The sequence below is a fragment of the Equus przewalskii genome, chromosome 15 (genome assembly GCF_037783145.1).
Source record: "Equus przewalskii isolate Varuska chromosome 15, EquPr2, whole genome shotgun sequence".
NCBI lineage: Eukaryota > Metazoa > Chordata > Mammalia > Perissodactyla > Equidae > Equus > Equus przewalskii.
In genome coordinates, this window is record NC_091845.1 from 6,271,133 (window position 1) to 6,292,011 (window position 20,879).

General features: G+C 40.9%; 1 protein-coding gene across 8 annotated transcripts in view; it reads right to left on the reverse strand.

Moving 5' to 3' along the window:
* Positions 1–2,264: 2,264 nt before the first annotated feature.
* PPARG (peroxisome proliferator activated receptor gamma) overlaps positions 2,265–20,879 on the reverse strand; it is a 130,389-nt gene continuing 111,774 nt past the window's right edge. For all 8 annotated transcript variants that reach the window (XM_070576488.1, XM_070576489.1, XM_008525651.2 and 5 more), the window contains 2 exons: positions 18,537–18,987; positions 2,265–2,716 (listed from right to left, as the gene is read on the reverse strand). In XM_070576488.1, the coding sequence (XP_070432589.1) occupies positions 2,469–2,716; positions 18,537–18,987 (699 nt within the window). In that variant the 3' untranslated portion in view covers positions 2,265–2,468. The remainder of the gene's footprint in view (positions 2,717–18,536; positions 18,988–20,879) is intronic.

Genomic DNA, 20,879 nt, shown 5'->3' on the forward strand with positions numbered 1-20,879 from the left:
AGCCCAGTTTTTGATTGTGACTTGAGAAACAGCGTGTGCAGATATGGTTTCTTCCACGTGTACCCTGCTGTGCCTGCGCTCCGCAGACAGCGGAGAGGTGGGAGGGGAGCCAGGTCCTCTTAAGGGAGGTGCCGCGGGTAGGGCTCTCGTGGGAGCCTCGAAACCCCTTTTGTTTATGACTCTTGACCAAAGTTACTTTTCTTCCTATTTTTGTTAAGACAAATCCCTAAGTGTGTTTGTGTCCGGAGAAAGTACTATGAATAACTGATGATGCATTTGTTGATGGACTTGTGAATCATCCAGGGGGAAAGGGAGACCGGAGAAAGGAGTAGGAGCTTGGAGGCTGTATATGATGTGTCGTAAAATATTTAGCAAATGATCCTCCAAACCACAGGGAAAAGCTCAGAGAGATGAGAATTCGAAAGCTGCCAGGATTTAAAAGCTATTTAATGCTAATAATCATCAGTGCCAAAGAGCTGAGAGCGGCTCCCTTCCTCCCTCCATTGGCAACGACAGCTCTGAGAATGTGGAAAGGGCTTGGACAGGCTGTGGAGCGCTGGTGGGAACTGAGAGCAGGCAGCGCGCTGAAAGACTTTTTGTTTGAGAAATCTTGTAAACAAGGGGTCTCTTCTGAGGTGGAATCCTCACCTTGTCTACTGCTTGTATATTCCTTCTTTTTCAAGATCTCCCAGATGACAAACTCTCCACAGGAACAGTAGGGAGCCCTCTAGTCAATCACGTGGAGGTTTCAAAATATCCTGATGTTTGGCATCAAGAAAGGAAAAAAAGAGCCACATGATGGACTGAATTTGTCACTTTCTTTCCCAATGTTTTGATGTCACTTAGACAACGGCTTCAGTTGCTGGTCCCAAAATTACATAGTTGTATCTGTCATTCTAAAGGGTTTGAGTTCAGAAGCTGTCTCTCCTAGAGGGTTAGGGATCCTATATTCTAGGCTTGGGGTCAGGACTCGCTTCTGTAACCTGACTCTTGGGAGATGTTTATTTTTGGGTAAAGGATGAAAAGATCTTACCTGATGATATTTTGACTTGATAGTATCAATACCATAAGGAAAGAGAAACTAAGGGAGAGGTGGCAAGGAGATAATTTAGGTTGGTGGAAAGAATTGTCCTGGAGAAGAGAGAGCTCAGGATAGTTTGCTTATAAGGCACTCATCAAAGTCATAGTATGATGAGTTCATGGGTAAGCAATGTCCATGAATTGAATGCCCATGAATTTGGTGGCTTAAATCAATGAATCTACTAATTATGCCAAGAAGGTCCTTGCTATTAGGGAACATATAATCTACTTGCTGGGGAGGCATGCATGACCTAAACGATAACAATACCGATAATTAGCATTTGCGATCAGAAAAGTAAGAGATCTCTGGGCAACACGGTCCCAAGGAGAACGATAGGAATAACTCCAGCACAATTGTTCTATATACATTGGAGCCAGAACAGGGCTCTTCTCCCTCATTCGTGCTTTGTTTTGGTTTTGTTTCTTCTTGTCATTGTCGTTCCTGCTGTTTTGCTTCCCTAGAATGTCTTCTTTCCTGCTCTCTACCTATCCCAAATCCCACACATCCTTGGAGGCCCACTTCCACGAATTTAGAGTCACTCTCGACTACTCCAATCTTCATTAATCTTTACTTTCTTTGAACTCCTAGAGTACTTAAGAGCCTGAACCATTCATCTGGCACATGATTATATTGCGTATCATAATCTGTTTTTAGGAAAGATTATTCTTTTCTACTTAGTTCAGTTGTAAGTTCTTTTAGGTAGCTACCAAATCTTAGAACGCTTCTGTGTTACCCACAGCTTCTAGAAGTTAATACTTGCCACCGGGTATTTGTGTCTACCGTGATATCCTGTTAGTAGGCTGCTGCTGGGGAGCGAAAATCTTGGTTGAGATTGTGGAAGATTGAATTCTTGGCAGGGATGTGCCCCAAGTTAGCACATCCAGGTTAAGAAACACCTGCTTGGAGCAGCTTTTGGTCCTGAGGTGCTCCTTCCCTTCTTAGTTGTGACTGTTAAAGCAGACGGAGGGTTCAGAGAAGTTATACATTGAGAGTAAGAAATTAATTTACTGTGAAAGTTGATCAGCAGTTCCATTCACATTTTTTAAAAAAGTGTAAGAAAGAAGAAAGAAAAGCAAGGAAAGGAAGGAAGGGAGGGAAGAATGAGAAGGAAATAAAAGGGAAAAAAGCCAGGAGGGACGGGGTGGGGCACACATCAGACTCAGTCTTCAAATACAACCAGCAATTTCATAATGTGGTAATTTTTAATATTAAAAGTAAATTGTAAATGTATCTTTATAAACAATAAGCATAAAATAGATCTATTATTCTAAACCCTTTTCTTTTTAAAATGCTTTTTCACAGTAAATTTTTTAGGTGTCAGATTTTCCCTCAAAATAATAGTGCAATTGGAAAAAGGGGACGTTGTCAGCAAATCAGGACTTCTCTGCTAATACAAGTCCTTGTATATTTCCTGTAGGAGTGGGTGAAGACTCATGTCTGTCTCTGTTTTCTTTATGACTTGCAATAGCTGCACATGTTCTGTTACAATCTGTCTGAGGTCTGTCATTTTCTGGAGCAGCTTGGCGAAGAGCTGAGAGGACTCGGGGTGGTTCAGCTTGAGCTGGAGCTCCAAGGCTTGCAGCAAGTTGTCTTGTATGTCCTCAATGGGCTTCACATTCAACAAACCTGGGCGGTCTGGGAGAGCAGAAGAACAGGAGGTTCAGTTACAGAATTCTTGGGTCGCACATCTGAGGCATAGTCAGCCAAACTACTCACCTGTCTTTCTGTTGGTTTGTTTTGCTTTGGTTCTAAAATAAGGTGGGGAAGGAGGCTAAGTAGAGAGCAGGCAAGAACTGTATACAGGAGGATGGAATGAAATCAAGACCACCACAGCTTTTTCCAGGGGCATTCCTTTCCTGACCAGGACTAACTCTGTGGAACCAGTCGACACAACATGGTAGCAAGGCAATCCTCTCCCCAGGGTGAGGACTCTTCTGCCATTGTTTCCACCCACTCAGAAACCTCATCTGCCACTTCTGTTCCTTCTTGATGAGTCTGTACTTCATAACCTCTACTTACTTTCTCACTACAGCTTTAAATACGCTTTTGAAACAAGCTCTGTCTTCTTTTTTGCTTAATATAGAATACACATTTTCAAAGAGATAAGACATAGTTTTTAAATACTGTTACAGTTTGGAAGGATAGACCCCCAGATTTTAATACCAGTTTCTTCTGAGTGGTGAGCTTGTAGGTGATTTTCATTTTTTCTTTATATTTTCCATATTTGAACTTTAAATGATGAGCTTAAATTACTTTTAAGCTTTTTATGTTTTTCATCATGCAGATCTTGTTAGATTTATCTTTAAATACTTTTTAATATCCTTTACTTATTTTACTTTTACTTCTTTATAGTATTCTATACTTCTTTTTCATTATATTTGCTAATATATCACTGCTGATTTTAGAAAAAAATATTGACTTTAGTGTATTGATCTATTCCATTTTCCTGAACTCCAGTCAATTCAAATAGTTTTTAGGATGGATTTTTTGTTCTATTTTGGATAGACAATTACATCTGTAAATAATGGCAGTTTTAGTTATTTCTTCTTTTCCAGTGTTTACACCTCCTATTTCTTTTTCTTGCCATAGTGCATTGGCTATTACCTATAATATGGATTAAACAATAGTAGTGGTAGGAGACATTTTTGTGTTATTCCTAACCTTGAAGAAAATGCTTCTAATGCTTTACCACAAGTATGATGTTTACTATGGATTATGGTGGACATATCTTACTCCTGGCTTTCCAAGAGTTTTAAAGTTTTTAATTTGTTTTAGTCAGGAATGCTGTTGCATTTAATCAAATGCTTTTAAATTTTTTATCTAAATTTTATCTAAAGAGAAGACCATATGATTTTACCTTAATCTAGAATAGTGAATTTTATTAATAGATTTCCTTACATCCTTGAACTCACATGCTAATAATTTAGGGTTTTTAAATTTGTAAGAGATTGGTCCAATGTCTTCTTTTTTGTGCCATCCTTTGCCCATTTTGGTAGTAAATGTTACCTAGCCTTATAGACTAAGTTGTGAAGTTTTCCTCCTGTTTCTACATAGTAATGATCTCTTCCTTGATAGTTTCTAGGAATTCATTGGCAGAACCAGCTGAGCCTGGTGGTAAATCTTTAACTATCTTTAATTTTTCTTCTATAGTTTTTATCTCTTCAGGCTTTCTACTACTTATAAGTAAAATTTTAGTAATTTATGTTGGAATGAAATTTTACATGATATTCTCTTAGAATCTGAAATTTCCTATTATTTCTATTTATACCCCGTTAACTGAATGCATTTTATTTGTGTATTCTCTCATTTAGAAATCTGATTTTCCAAAGGCTTATTTACCTTTTGTTTTTTAAAAAAAGCGCAGCTTTTGGTTTTATTAATCAACTCTGTTTTTAAAAATTGCATTTTGTTTTCAATTTAACTAATTCATGCTTTTAACTGTCTTTAGGTTTATTTTTTTCTCTTTTTCTAGTTGAGTTGAATGCTTCATTCGTTGAGTTTGAGTATTTCTTGTTTGCTGACAGATGCATTTAAAGCTCTAAGATTTCCTCTGTGTGTCACTCTGGTTTCATACCATAGGCTTTGTAAATAAGACTCTCATAGTTCTTTTTTAAACAGTCTGTCTCACTCTTCTGATTTCATTTTTAATCTAAGAGTTATACAGAAGAATGTTTTCAATTTTTGAAGGGGAAAGTTTGGGTGTTTGTTTTTGTTTTCTAAGTTTTATTTTCTAATTTCTCATTTCTTTTGTTGCATTGTGGTAGAATATAAGCTTTTCTCATTCAGGCTCACCAGAGGGGTGCAGGGTTTATGTACAACATTCAGGACACTCACTGGATACCTTGCATTGATTCTAAATTTTAGCTCTTGAAGGCTATTCACCCTCTTTTTCTAATTTTAACTCTTCTCTCCCATCACTGTAAACTAAAGTACTCCTTAAGAATTTTAACTTACCTTTTAATAACCTTCACCCTCTAGCCCCAGTTTCTGTAATTATCCCTTCACTCCAGCCATACTGAGCTATTTCCACACCGAGTCTCTCAAACGCCCTCTGTTCTGTCACAACTCTGTGCTTAGGCAGATTCTGCTCCTCCTGCCTGAAACAGGCTTACCTTCCCTTCACCCATCTTACTGACTTCAACATATTCTTCAAAACATAGCCCGTATCATTATGTCCTGGGGGCATTCCTTGACGTTATCCCTTCTTCTTCCCTGTTCCTCCAATCTGCTTTCTCTGGACCCCCAGGCACCCTACAAACCCCTCAATCAATCTAAAAGTAGTTTACATTTATTGAGTGCTTACCATTTTCCAAAGATTGTACTAAGGGCTTTATCCACAATGTATCTGTTAAGGTCAGTGCTTTATAGAGGGGAAAATGAAGATTTATAGAAAGGAGTTAAATCTTGCCTAAGATTTGCCACTTGCTAGTAAATGCAAGTGAAATGGCAGAGCTGAAATTTGAATCTAAGTCTGTCTGATTCCAAACGCTATACTTGTAACTCGTATTACCTTGTATTCTAAGTACTGACCTTCTTGTTTATCTCCCCTACTAGGCCACGAAGTATCAGAGGGCAGAGACTATGTCCTGATCATCTCTGAACCTCCAGTGGGAACAGCAAGCACCCAGCTGGCTGAGTTAATGAGTTAGAAGGTTGTTCTGGCCAAGACTCTTAGATTGAAAAGTACAATTCTCCCGGTTGGTGAACAAACCTAAAGGCAGGATCACTACACAATGAAGAAGTCTCTTGGAAACAGTGTCTTCCTGTAGCTAACAAACTCCAGTAACCTCTGTCCATCGAGGTGATGGACAGGAGGGCAACATTAGAATAGTCTCGGGGGGATTTTCAGAACTCTAAACGTTCTCTTAAATTAAGTTTCTTTGTTCTTTTTAATCACAGAAGGAAAGCTACCTTTGGTTTGATTTTTTTTCCCTAGCTTTCTAACATATCCCATTGGCTTGAATAAGTGTTCTTCTTCTTCTTCTTCTTTTTTTAATTTCAGCATTTAATTTTGAAACCATCAGCAAAAATCTCAGATTCTGAGAAGGAAACAAATGATTTAGTCCTGGCCTACAGAATCATGCCCCTGGAGGAGCTGTGCCTTTCTCACAGTTTCTGTGCAATAAAGAAAACCCCTGACACTTCAAGGAACACCAGGACCTGGATTCGTGCCTTTAGTTTAATGATTGCTGATGCTTCCCCTTAACAAATGTTCCAGATTTCAAAGGCCCCTGGCAGCACAAAGGCATGTGCATCTGAAGCGGCAGCACTCTGTGTCAAGATAGGCGTTAAATGTGGCTCCTCCGTGGGCTGGGAGGAGCTTGGTTAGAACCCTCTGCTCGCCGGGGCACGAGCCTTAGAGCCTTTTCTCCTTCTCCTTCCTCCTGCGCAGCATCAGTGGAGTCAAAACTTCTGCTGAAGAGATTACATTAATCTAGTTGGGTTTCATTTATCATGACAGTTCAAACAAGCAAACCCTGAAATGCAGGGGATCAGGTTTCTGGGAGCACTTGGCTTTGGTGCCCTATAAGGGGGCTGGCCCCTCCAGGAGTGGAGAAGGATCTGGTTTGGATTTTCAAATCCTTCTTTGGCAAGTTACTTTTTATGATGTGAGGGATGAAGTTTGGCTAAAGGGCTGAAGTTTGTGGCCACTGATTTATATTTTCTCCAGTGACAAGTTAGATCATTTACAGATTTGTCCCCCTTACTGAGCCTCAGTCAAGGCAAAACGGAGCGCAGCAGGGTGGAGAAAGTCGTATTTCTACTTCTAGGTCTTTCACTGACCAGCTCTGTGGCCTCGGGCAAACTGATTAAGCTCACGGGGCCTCGATTTTCTCCTCTGTAAATGCAAGGAGATGAACTAGATGGATTGGACTAGATGGATGATCTCTAAGACCCTAATTCAAAAGTTCTAAGCTTTATTCTTATTTGTAATTTCCTTTACATAATTCACATAATTAAACTGGGGAAATAAATTCAGAACCTAATTAGAAAAGTGTATTAACAGGCTCACACGTTAAACATTTCGCTTATTTAAAAAGCAAAAAAGCTTTCTTTGGTCCTAAGCAATCCCTAGGGTCAAGGGCAAAAGGGATTTTTCAGAGTTTCTCTCCACCCTCTACCCTCCAGTCAGCTACAAGACCCTCCCTATTCCCCTCTTTTCTTTCTCTTTCCATTTTCCTTTCACTCACAGTCAAACCCATACTGAGCTAAGGATGGTCCCACAAACGTGCCACAGAAATCTGTCTAAACACCCAGAGCCGCCCTTAGTCCCTTCCCGCCCCTCTCCACTCCCTTCAGCCCAGTGCCTGCTAAGATATTGTTCTTAGAAGGCTCGCCTGAGATCCTCTCCCGGCACCTTGCTGAGGGTTACAGTTGAGGTCTGGAATAGGATCAGAGTCAAGGGACCTCCTTTACTGGCCTAGGCTGCCTAGAAGGCCCTTTTGGGAAAGCGCATGTTGACTCACATACTCCAGGACTTGAGGAAGCTGGAGTCAATTACTGATTCCTTACTCCCCAGGCTGCAAAGAACTGGGAAAGAAACCTTTCCGGTCTCCATTCACACAGTGCTGGAATTGATTAGAGAGCACTGCTGATTATGGGCAAATCTACAAAGCTCCCATCTTATCCAGATCTGGTTCCATTAAGTGGAGAGCTTATCTGAAGCAGATTCAAATTCTCTTTAACCTCCTGGGATCTGCCCACCTGGGCTAGGCATTTCCCCAGCACAGATTTTCTCAGGAGGTGTTTCAGTTAAGGAACCAGATGGCTACAATAGGGTCTCCCGAAGGAGAGGCAGAAAAACCAAAGTGGATGGTTGTGCCTCTATTCTAGAAGCTGCTGTCATAGCTTTTTCCAATATTTCTCTGTTGTCTTTCTGATGGAGGCTCATCTGAAAAAGACTGTCCCCAGGGCATTTAGAAAAAAGAAGTCTGATAGCTGGGCAGCTGTAAATTGATCCCTGGACAGAAGACCTTCGTTCAGGTGGGGTGAACACTGAAGGGAGGTGGGGCTCCTTAGAGAACTCTGCACCTTGCTGTTTCACTTCTGTTTACACGTCCTCTCCAATCTCCTCTATTCCATTGCTTCCGAAGATCACAGACATGTGAAAAAGAGCAACGGATTTGGAAACTCAAGACTTGATTTGAGTCCTGTCTCTCCTCCACTTAGCTTCCATGTGACTTTGGACAAGTCATCTAATCTTTCTGGGTTTGGGATTAATTTTTAAGACAACAACGGTATTTCTTTCATAAGGTCATGGTGAGAATGAGTTAGGTAAGGGAACTTTATAAGAGATTACTATTCTCTGTGTTTGTTCAAATAAAGGCAGTTTCCAAAGGGACGGGGTCAGGAGTGGAAGCAGAGGTGGGGTGGCATATACACAGCTGGGAAATGGAAGATTTTTGAGTGGTTATTGGTAAGAGGCTAAATTCAGGAGCACAAGAAAATAATTCCTGATGCAGACACATGTTTGGGGGTTTGGGCAAGTTCTCATTTTTGTAGTTGAATGCACGTAAACAAGATAGTTTAAGAACAATAACAAAACAGAGCAGCCACGATGCCCAAATTCACTCATCCTTGAAGATGGTTTTAGGGATTCTGTGGCACTTTTCTGATCTAACCATGAGAATCATGGGCATTAAGCAAAACTGTGACTTCAGCCAAGTTTATCTTTGGTAAACTCTGGTAAGGCCCACAGCAATTCTGGCCCACCATCCTACCTCTTGGAAAGAATAATGCAAGAAAGTTTCACATGTGTTCTTTTCATATTTAAATTTCAACTGGGACTTGATCGAGCGCAGCGATTCTCAACATTGGCTACACATTGAAATCATCTGGGGAGATTAAAAACATGCAAACTAATACCAGGGTCCCATCTTTAGAGATTCTGATTGACTTGGCCTGAGGTATGACCATCAATATTTCTAAAAGCTTCCAGGTGATTCTAACATGCAGCCAAGAGCAAGCACTACTGGTTTAATGAGAAGCAGCTGCGATCCCAACCTTAAGATTTACTTGCTGGATAATCTTGGGCAAATTCCTTAACCTCTCTGTGCCACAGTTTCCTCATTTAAAAAGTGGAGGCATAATAGTATTCCAACTCACAGTGTTGTTGAGAGGATTAAACGAATTAACAGATGGAAAGTGCTTAGAGCAGTGTCTGACACAGAGTAAGTTAGCTATTTCTCTTTATAAAAGTAGAAGAGGATAATATCACCCGCCTCTTTTTCCCTCCTACCTTTCTTCTCCTCTCATTTCTCTGATTGTCCTGGGCCCTCTATCTTTCCTATTCTTTCTCTCTTAATTGCTCTCTTCTTCTCAGCCATCCCTCCACACCACCTTCCAGATCTTTCTCCCCTTTCACCCCTGGGACTGCACCTTGCTGGGGATTTGGCGTTAGGAATCCTAGCAGGGCCTAAATTAATCAGAAGTCTGAGCAAGGGAAGATTTTAGGAGAAATGAGGTTGACTGCTGCTATCAGGGAACGGAACTACGTAACTTAGAAATCTTGTGCATGCTTACCCAACAGACAAAGATCACCTGTAACGAGCACATTCTACTGTGAACGCACTTGTCTCTGGTAGAGTCCTCCACCCTGAAGAGGGTTAACATCCTAACATTTCCCTGTTTAAACTATTGTTTAAACAATAGTCTAATAAATGCTCTCTGCCTATGTCCACTTGACAACTGCTCTTCACAACACTTGCACGCACCATTTAGCCAGGATGGTGGAGGGAGAAACCACCACGGTGAAACCAAGCCCAGGCAATATCTTCTTCTATCTGCCCATTAGGTAGCAATTCCACCCCACTTCCTCTCATCCCAAGCACTCAACTACCACAGCCAAAAAGCCGCCTCCCAAACCACACACAGAACACAAAGCTACCCAGTTACCAGGTGGGTAGCACTTTCCTCTTTGCTGTGTTCAAAGTTCTCTCCATGGGCCGGCCCTGTGGCGCAGCGGTTAAGTGTGCACGTTCCGTTTCTCGGCGGCTCAGGGTTTGCCAGTTCGGATCCTGGGTGCGGACATGGCACCACTTGGCAAAAGCCATACTGTAGCAGGCGTCCCACATATAAAGTAGAGGAAGATGGGCATGGATGTTGGCTCAGGGCCAGCCTTCCTCAGCAAAAAGAGGAGGATTGGCAGTAGTTAGCTCAGGGCTAATCTTCCTCCAAAAATAAAAACTCTTTTCACCCCTCAGTGGCACCTCCAGTGGACTGAGCTTGGGCTCTGCTCTATCTCCAGGTCTTTCAGAATGGAAACAGGACTTGAGATTTGCATCCTGCCCATGGGAAGTCCTTGCCTTTCCTATCTCCTTTCCCCCTGGGGTTAGAGTGCTCTGAGGTCACTCCACTGGAGCTCAGCCACAGTTCGCTCCCTTTTCTGTGTCAGGACTAAGAGATCACTGTGTTCTTCCCTCAAGTCAAGGGATGGAGATCAATTTCTGCTCCTTCGATGTGCAACACTGGCTCCGACTAGAACTGGAAATGGGGGGTGGGTGGCAGGCACAGGAAAAAGGCTGGAGTGGAAAGATGGAGAATGATTTCTTCTTTCCCATCGAGACTGACACTCGTGCTCCTAATCCAACTAGTCTTCCTTGCTTCCTCAACTCCCAGAAATGCCAACAGCAAACCCAAAATAAAAAGTGGCCACGTATTAACTCTCTGCAACTACCCCCACCCCATGTCTTCCTTTCCAGTGTCTTTAAGAACCCGCGATCTCAAACACTGGTGTGATCTAATCTAATCTCTGAATATGCCCTCTCCACACGTAATGTCCCCTAACTTCATCAGAACTCTGGGAGTGTGGAAACCCACCACACTGCTGCTGTCCCCATCTCCTTCAGCAGTAAGGCCGCCTAGAGTTCGCCCTTCAACTTTCAGGCCCCTCCCCCTTCCTCCAGTATCTCTTTCTCTTTTGTTTTGTTCTCAATCCACAATCTAATCCCCTTAAAATGATAGCTGATAAAGGGATTAGCTGATATCTCCCTAGGGGTATTTATATTGTAATAAGGGATTTTAAGAATGACTATTGGTGGAATTTCAAGCAATTTGACTGGCAGGATTGCAAGGAGTTAGTTCAAATTATATCACACAGGGGGAAAAGGAAAATTAGCATTTATCGTGTGCTTACCATGTCCCAGGCATTGTGCCAGAGGCTTCACAGAATGTTATTTCATTTACTTAGGGTACTGATAAGGAAATTAAGGCTCAGGGAGGTAAATAATTGCCTGAAATCACACATCTAGTAATTTAATTGGTGGAGTGGGGCTTTTGAACTCGGGCTGTCTGTGTGATTCCAGAGCTTTCCAGCGCCCCACCCTGCCTCTTCTGGTTTACGTATTTGTGAAGCGGGCGCTTTCCATAGGGGCGCATGATTCCTTCACCACCTGTTGGCCTCTCTGTTGGTCCTCGGTTTCATTCTTCCTCACTTGCAGATGATCTGTCTGAATGTCTTGGTGAGTTGTGCCAGTCTGGAAGGCTGCCTGAGGTCACCCAGAGTTTAAACACACATTGTGAGAACCCAAAATGATAAAGTGCTCCAAAAAGCAGCCCACTGACTGACTGACTGAACCTTTTCCAAGACTGCCAGTGTGGTGACAGGAATGACTCAGCAGTTTGGCTTTCAATCCCTTGTCTGCCTCTGAGGTCAAATATAATCGTTTGCTCGCTCACTAAAATGACCCTAGCCTACTAGGCCCTGGGTGAGGAGGAGATTTTATTTCTGAAGCAGTCATAGATAAAGATGCTTCTACATCCAGAAACAACAAAAGTCTGTGGGAGTGTATGTATGTGTGTGTGTGTGTGTATTTTTTAAGTTTCTCACATGACTCTAGTACGTTTCATCTTCTCCCTATCCCCTGCCCCACCCACAGATCTCTGGTTTACAGAATTTGGGAGTCAGTTGAGAACTCATAAATATACCTCACCTCTGTCTAAACCAAGTCCACAAGGTTATGAAAAGAGTGAACTAATGGGGCATTTCTAGATAACTCAAATTGAGTCATTACTCAGAGCCATCCTGGCCACTTGACAGGGTTTTCCCACGGGCAGCATGGTGGGAAGAGCAGAGGGTGGCAGAGAAGAGCGTCAGACATCACGGAGGCACAGTGTAGTGCCCATTCAATATTCTTCAATTAATAAATGAATGTATTACTCTCTGACACAGTCATGGCACAGATGGGGGATATAGACCACATAATCAGAAATCAGATGTCCTTGTTCATTCTCAATAGCAAGAGTCAGAGAAACGACAGCTTTCACCACTCAGGCGCCAGAATGAGTCTTGTCTAAAAAAGCTGTACGGATAAGGTAGCTGGATGTTTAACCGTCATAGGAGAGCAGAAGAAAGTTGGGCTACTGTTGTTCATAGTCTTTTTACCACCTAAGTTTTTAACTATTTTGGGTTTTGTCTCCTCCCAGTTAACTGGTACTAATGATGTTAACAGACAAAGGAGACGTGAGGGCCCGTTGGCCAAGCAGAATCAGAGGCCCCGTAAGCTTGAGTTTCCTCAAGAAACGCATAGGTCTACTCAGGCATGTACACTCTGTCGTTTGTTCTAGAGGAGAGCTGTATGGTCCATTTTACCTTGTAGAAATACCTCTGCGCTAAAATGGTGAGATTACACATGGGCTGGAAATATCCGCAAGATTGTGAAGGGCGGTCATGACAGGGGAAGAGGGGCAGAGCTCTCACAAAGCCCAAGCTCCTCAAACTCCGAGCCGGGAGCATGAATGTCTGTGAGCTGGATGAGGTGTCCTGCTGCTACGACTGGGTGAGTGTCGTTTTGATTGTTTGTATCCAAAGGGCAGGAAAAATTAAGTTACTGGATGGTATTTTAACAATTTTAAATTTCTCTCATAAATTTTTCTGCAACTACTGATCTCTAGTAGAACCTGGTATAAGATGGTATCTGATTAAGTACATATGTATTTACTTAGTTACTTAAAGCCTATCGTCTATTTTTGTGGGGAGCTCTGCAAACAGTGCCATTATTTCCAGGGGCCATGCCACCTGAACAAGTTTAAGAATGTAGCATCAATCTCCCGTCTTATCACTGGGCCCCATTCCTTCCCACAGCAATTTTCAAACCTAGGGTATAATTTTGTTAGGTTAAAAATGGTGTCTTGATAAGGGCTTTGGATATTAGTAAGTAATATCTGGACTATAACCTGGAAATTCTTGATTAAAATGTTGAGACAATATGGAAATAGGTAGTTTTTCATAACTGCCAAAGAACTCCAAGACCCAGGTAATTAGTTGAGATGTTTCCACATCTCAATACACAAAAGGCAGTAGTAATTAAGGGCATCAGTTTTAAGGTCAGAGAAACTCTGAACCTTGGCCCCATTAATTGGGCAAGTTGCTTTATCTCTCTAAACTTCTGTTTTCTCCACCTGTAAAATGGGGATAATAACAGACTTTGCAGAGCTGCAGGAAAGATTAAACAAAGATTATGAACGCACATAAAGCGCCTAGCACACACTCTGGCACACAGTGATGTATTCAACAAATGGCAGCTATTATTATTACTATTTCAGATTGTTATTTGTTCAACAAGCATTTATTAAGTATCTATTCTGGGCCAGGTGCTGTGCTTTGATTCTATTCTAATTCCAACAAATTGAAAAGTATATACCTGTGCACATATATAGTCATGACCAAGGGTAAGAAACAGGGGCCCCAGGTTACTGACCTGAGAAGACTGGGAGTTACCCAGTTGTCATAGAATATCACCTCTTCCTTGATCTGCAAATGCACAGCTATGAGAACAAGCCCCCCTTCTTCCACCCTATTCTCCCTCCTGCCCACTCAACGGCAGAAATGCACATGATCCCTTCAAGAGCAGCTGTCCAAAACTGCTTCACAGAGAAAGAACATGGCTGGGATTGCTGGAAAAAGAAGGAGCTGCCATATAGGTGGTTTGCATAACCAAGCCAGACTCAAGAGGGTAAACGAGGAGGCTGGATGCCATCTGTGGCCATTGTACCAATATTTACAGCTTCTCTGTCACTGGGAAGGCGATAGCAATCTACCTTGAAAAATATATTGTAAAATCCACTAAATTTCCTCCCCCATATCTTGGAAGTTTGGGAAGAACTATAATGGATTCCAAACTGTTTTGAATTAATAAAAAGGGCTTTTTCCTGTTGCAGAGTTCCAGCTGGAAGCGTCCTTTGCTTTCCCTCACTAGACAGGAAACGCTCAAGGGGGCAAAGAGTCCACTGGAGTGTACACTTGGCTTTGGTTGCTGGGTAGGTTTTGGGAGTTTGCTAGCGCGGCTGGCATGATGCTGTGGCGCCAGTTGCAAACATGCCCTTGCTGGAGGCAGTTTTATTACTCTTGACGCCACCCATCGAGTTGGTGAGACCAGAGGGAGCAAAGGAAGCTATTACTTACCACGATTACAGAGGAAGCACTACTTCTGGATGATGGGCCCATACCTTAGGGTATGGGGAGGGGAGCACAGATTGTGGCCACCAACGCAAGTGTGAGGGCGTTGACCATGACCCACTAGCAGGGAGGGAGAGGGCAGGGTATGTGGCAGACAGGGCCCTGGAGGTGACAGGTAGGATATCTGGGTTTCAGTCCTAGCTCTACTGCTCATTAGTTGTTCCATCTTAGACAAATCACTTAAGTATATGATCCTCACTTTTCTTCTTATGAAATGAGAATAAAAATCCAAGAGAACTGTCAGGATCTAATGAGAGAATGTATATGAAATGCTCTTAAAAAGCTACAAAGTACTGTCCTTTGTCTGGTTCTGGAGTGTTCTTGTTCTTTTCAGTTCTTGCCTCAAGCTCAGAGGAGAAAGAGAGAGAGGAGAAAAACTTAAGAAGAACTGGGTCAACTTTCTCAGCAAGCTTGGTCTGATTGCTGAGTAAACAGCAGAGATGCTAAGCACCAGGCCAATCGAAGTACCACATCTAATGATATCAGCAGTTTCTAGGGTTGAACTTGAGTGACAGTGATCTTACTAAAGCAACTCCAGTTTCCTCAGCAAATACTTAGTTGGGTCAAATCAGGTACTTTCACCCAAAAAATCCCCTTTAGGTCCTCTTGGGCCACCCCCGTTTGATCTCCCCAATTCCTTATAGCCCACTCTTACATGATGCCCATCTCCCTGTTCTTCCTCAGTCAAGGGTCACAGTGCCTTCACTGGAATCAAGCTCTTCTGTGATTCTAAGGCTAGCTCAGAATGAGGTCAACTCTGCCAAAAGCCCTTCTTTCTGAAATCACTAAATCTACAGACTTCAGAATAAAGTGCAGAGGAGAAAATAATCACTCTTGTTAAGATCAGGTAGGATCAGAAATTTGTTTACCGGATCAAAGCCTCTTGCCTACATGAATGTTTTCCCTCCCTGGAAAATCCAGGATAGGAAAAAAATTAAAACTAATTGAGAAATTATATGTCATACTCTAATAAACTACAGTCTGGGATATTGATCTCACCACCTACAGAGGACTAGGATTCTGATCCTACTGGAATCAGGCTTTGGACTAGGAGCAACGTGAGCAGTTCTTTCTCTGGCATCTACCCAATCAGCTTCTCTGAGTAAAGAAGAGAATTGAATTCCTGTGTGTTGAACAAACATGGCGCCCAGCTTATTCATTCTTATCTATTCTTATCTATTGCCTGTAGGTAGAGCAAACTCTGATCAGGGAACGATTTGCCTTTTGTGATATGGGAACTAGTCAATGGTAAATTCTGGGTTTTTTTTTAAGGAAGTTTAAAATTATTCACAGGGTTTTCTTCTCATTATAATCTCAGATATAAGATTTTAACCTATTTCTCTTGCTGTGAGTCTCCAGTGAGATCCAGATATTGGCCACTCTGAAGGCCAGTCTGTAAGGCTAAAAGAAACTCACTTACACAACATCTACATTTAAAGGCTACCTACCACCTTTAATTTCCATAACCGAAAGCCACATCCCGCAGTATCTATTACATTGACTCAAGCTATTCACACAGCTATTTTTTCACCTAGTAATGAAAATATTAAAGGCCAAAGGACTCACTGATTTTTAAATAATCTAGCCTGTGAGTTATGGGCAGTAATGGCATTTTTCTAGATGGAACCACACTGTTGTCTCATGTGCTCCTAAAACAACATTGCTCAGCTTCAGAAAGCCCAGAATTATCACGATTGTTTCTTGTCTAGACCTTTTCTGGTTAGAAACTAAGCATCTCTGAATGGCTTATTTCAAATGCCTCCCTTAGTATCTGTGGGGGAAGTATAAACTGGTACAAACTTCATGGAAAAGAATCTGGCAATGGTGTAAGAAAAGACTTAAAAATGTTCATAGCTATCTACCCAGAAATTCCACTTCTGGTAACCTAGAATGAGAAAATAATCTGAAATCTGAACAGAAATTTACATATAAGAATGTTCATTACAGCAAAATTTAGAACACAGTTTTCTATATTCTTCTCTATAGGGTTTTATAATAAATTATAAGTAGCCTAAACATAAACAGGGAGATAATTTAGTATGGAATGGTCCTTTATAAAATGGAATATTTTATAGTTATTAAAAATGCTGGGCACAGGCATAGGAACTCTTTGGTAGGAGAAATAGGACTTTGTTAATCCCATTTTATTCTGAGGATAGAGACCTTTGCTTTTCACTTACACCTTCTGTAATTTTGAATTATAAAATGACCATGCATTACTTTTATTTAAAAAAAATCAATAAAAAATATTAACAAAGAGTATGTAATGACATGGGAAAATGATTAAGTGAAAAAAGGAATATAAACATGGTATATATCGTATGCTTAGGAAAATCTCAGAAATATATCAGATGTTAATAACTACATTTCTATCTTTCATTTAAAATAAAATGTGCCTTAAAATGTTAGCTAGTTAAACCATATCAACTTGTTTTCTAATCTGGCTTTTCAAAATTCAATCTTTCTCTCCCAATGAACTTCGAACTGGAATCTCATTCTCCTTTGCTGAATTAATCACAGATCCCAGAGGCTCAAGGGGTAATTTGTTTAAGAAGTAGATTTGGTCAAGATATTAAAACATGTTGGAGAGTATATTTTTGTTATATTAAACATAACACCAAAAAGAACATTTTTAAATGATTTCCAAGTTGACACTGGACTTGGGGCTCCACAGTTCACCTGTGCTATATGGTTATCTATCTGTACCCTCATCCTGTAAGGGCAGTATTGGTACCGACTCTGGAGCCAGACTGCCTGAGTTCACCATCCTGGCTCCATCTTTTGCTGCCTGGGTAAGCCTGAGCAAGTGATGGAGCCTTTCAGTGCTTTGGTTTTCTCATTTGCAAAACAGGACTTACGTCACTGAGTTGTGAGAAGTACATGAATGTGTATGAAGTGCTCAGAACACTGCCTGGCACACGGTAAGCACTTAATACGTATTTGCTATAATTATTATTACTAATACACTATGCACCTGGTTTCAGAAGCATTCCTCTCTCAAGTATTTGGACAAGAAAGGACTGCAGAGTGGATTGTGCTCTTTATAATAACCCGCACATTTACACACAGCTTATATCTATAGGACCACTATCCTGCCACACATCAGTTTTCACAAACAGGGAATATTCTCAAGAAGACACATAAAAAGCTCATCTGAAGTCCATTTCAGTAATGAAAACTCATCACTTCAAAACAATTTTTATGGCGAGAGTTGAGAGTAAAACTTTCTTCTACTCAATTTGGAAACATGTGAGAGGCCAGCGAAAGTAGCATTTAGCATAAAACCTCGCTTTTGGAGTTGGTTAGTTAGATCACATACTTGCAAGACCAAAAATACAATGAATTGTTAAGTAACTCAGTTTATTTCTCTGCTGTGTGTTCTCTGGTTCAGATTGCATTCATAATCACAGCCAACCACCTCACAAAGGTACTTAAGGGAAGTGGTCAGAGGAATCTACATGACAGAGTACACTAAGGTCAGTAGACTTGATTCCTGATTCCTGGTATGAGGAAAGCAATTCAAAGTAATCTCTTACTGATGGCAGGGCGGGAGCAAAATTTGACCAAAAACACTTAGTCATGCTTTCTCTATGCCAAGTGAGCATTGTCTCAAGCAAAGTTATACATCTCAATTACTTAAATGAAATAAAGATTCGATTGGCCTTCTGGAAAGGAAGGGGAAAACACAAGGAAGGAAAAGGAGAAGAATGCATTTGTCTTCCATGTTTCGATTTCACTGGAAAAAAATATTATGAGAATAAAAGAAAAGAACCTGGGTTACCCACAGCCTTCAAACAGCAAACCTATAATGTTCTTTCTTGGTATTTTACATGTAGTGACGCTCTCATGGCATTATGCCACTGGCATTTCCTGCATGAAAAGTTCAGTAAGTTCAGAAAGAAAAGGAACACAGACTAACACTAAGGAAAGCAGAAATTCTTTCAGTCAGCCCACCACCATCCCACCCTCCTTCATGCAAGATCAAAAGATGATTCTTACCTCCACTGAGAATAATGACAGCTATAAATATTGCCAAGTCGCTGTCATCTAATTCCAGTGCATTGAACTTCACAGCAAACTCAAACTTGGGCTCCATAAAGTCACCAAAAGGCTTTCTCAGGCTCTTTAGAAACTCCCTTGTCATGAATCCTTGGCCCTCTGATATGAGAACCCCATCTTTATTCATCAAGGAGGCCAGCATGGTGTAAATGATCTCATGGACGCCATATTTTAGGAGAGTCACTTGGTCGTTCAAGTCAAGGTTTACAAAGCCAGGAATACTTTTGGCATACTCTGTGATCTCTTGCACAGCTTCCACTGAGCGAAACTGACACCCCTGAAAGATGCGGATGGCCACCTCTTTGCTCTGCTCTTGCAGGGGGGTGATGTGTTTGAACTTGATTTTATCTTCTCCCATCATTAAGGAATTCATGTCATAGATAACAAATGGCTGCAAATAAACAAGGGGAAAAGTGGCTGAATTGGAGATTTCTAACTCACAGTCAACATTATCCCAGTTTCTTTACATACATTTGCTTTGCTAACTAAAATCTTTAAAGTCGAAAACACGTATAAATAATGAGAAAATACTCTTATTTCCTGATTATTCCTCCTAATTGTCTTCTGGGACCAAACATATTTCATCAATTTTGGTGTTCTTTCCCTTCAACTCAATACTGCAACACCTTACCTACGACTGGCCAATAGTTCCAATTTCTGCTGTTGGAAGAGTCTTTGCTGTTGATTTTTAAAATGATACAAAATCTATTGTTTATCTTGGCTTTCAATGGAATATGTTCCTAACCTTCTTTTGATAAAAAATCATTTCAGCAACTCAGGGTTGAACAGACCCACTTGAGCATAAAGTAATCTTGCAGTTTTAGATTAAATCTACCTAGATCTCAAATGAAACACAGTGTGCAAGTAAAAAATACTTAACTATAAAAAAATGAGTCTGAAAGTAGACTAGAAATATTGAGCCAAGAAAACGTCTAATTCTTTTTTTGATGCTCTGGAAGCAATCTGTTTCAGAAAGAGCAGACGTATAAGGCCTGTGAGTAAGCGCTGCAAAAGGTGGCAAAATTTTTAAAAAAAGGGTTTTGAACTTATTTTTTAAAATATCTGTCCTTAAGGGTGAAATAATCAATAAAACATGGGCATCAGTTACTCAGGCTTGCAATAGGTTGATTTTGAAAGCAAGTTGTGTTAGACATGAAACGATCTGTCTCTTTCATTTTCAAGAATAAGCAAAGGTTATTCTTTATATCTATAGAACTAACCAAAGGTTTGTGGTCATTGTGAAATTCTCAAGGCTACTCTGATTGAGAAGGGGCAGCACTTTACACACAGTGGATATACTGAACTATAGAAGGAGTTAAAACTCCCAGTCCTATTCAAATAAGTGTATACTTGGAAGCACTGGAATAAGATTGAGGGTATCTGGGTTCTAGCTTTGTTTCTGTGGTTAACTGTGTGACTTTAGGAAAGCCATTTATCTTTTTTAGGCCTCAGATGTCTCAATTGAGGGGAGTGGATTAAATTGGAGGCTTCCATTTCTTCTCTTGATATTTTAGTTGCATTTCTCCGAAGCAGTATGTGTGTGTGCTGTGTATGTTTGTGTATGTATGGTGTACATGTGGACATGTGTGAGCGTGCATGCATACATGCATGTACACTGAACATGAAGTCTCTGATATATTAAAAATAAAGTTTCTTTTGAGCATAGCTGCTGAGAATTCTCTCCCGATTGGCAAGAGGAAGTGGGTGCGATGAGTGGCAGCAGTAGCCAGCTTCAAGACCCACTGGTTTGGAGATTCTAACTATTAATAGAGATAGACTATGACTCTGTGATTTTCACCAAACTATTAAACTGCGATTTCACCAAACAGACTATAAATCTGTTCTACACTGAAGGAAATGACACTAACACTAAGGACTCTTAGATCCTGAGCAGATTTCCAAACTTGCATATTATTTCAACACTATTCATTGGAGTTATTCTAGAAATTCTCACTTTTTTTTTTTTACCAAAAAAATCACTTCAATTGTATTGTTTAGCAAAACCCAAAGGAAAACAGATGTAAGGACCCAAGAATAAGTCTGCCTGGTGGCTCTAACTAATTCGTCAAGTAAATCAGAAGCGAACAGTGCTTATCGTATTTTTGGACAGTCTACTTGATTTTTTTTTCCTACTTCAGGACTGATATTATTAACAGGAGAGAAATGGACTTTTTGTCCCTGCTTCAGGATTGATATTATTAATAGGAGAGAAAAAGGGCAGAGTGGATAGTCATTCACATCAGTTAAAATATGCTGAGTGTCCCCAGAATGTCTGATTCTAAT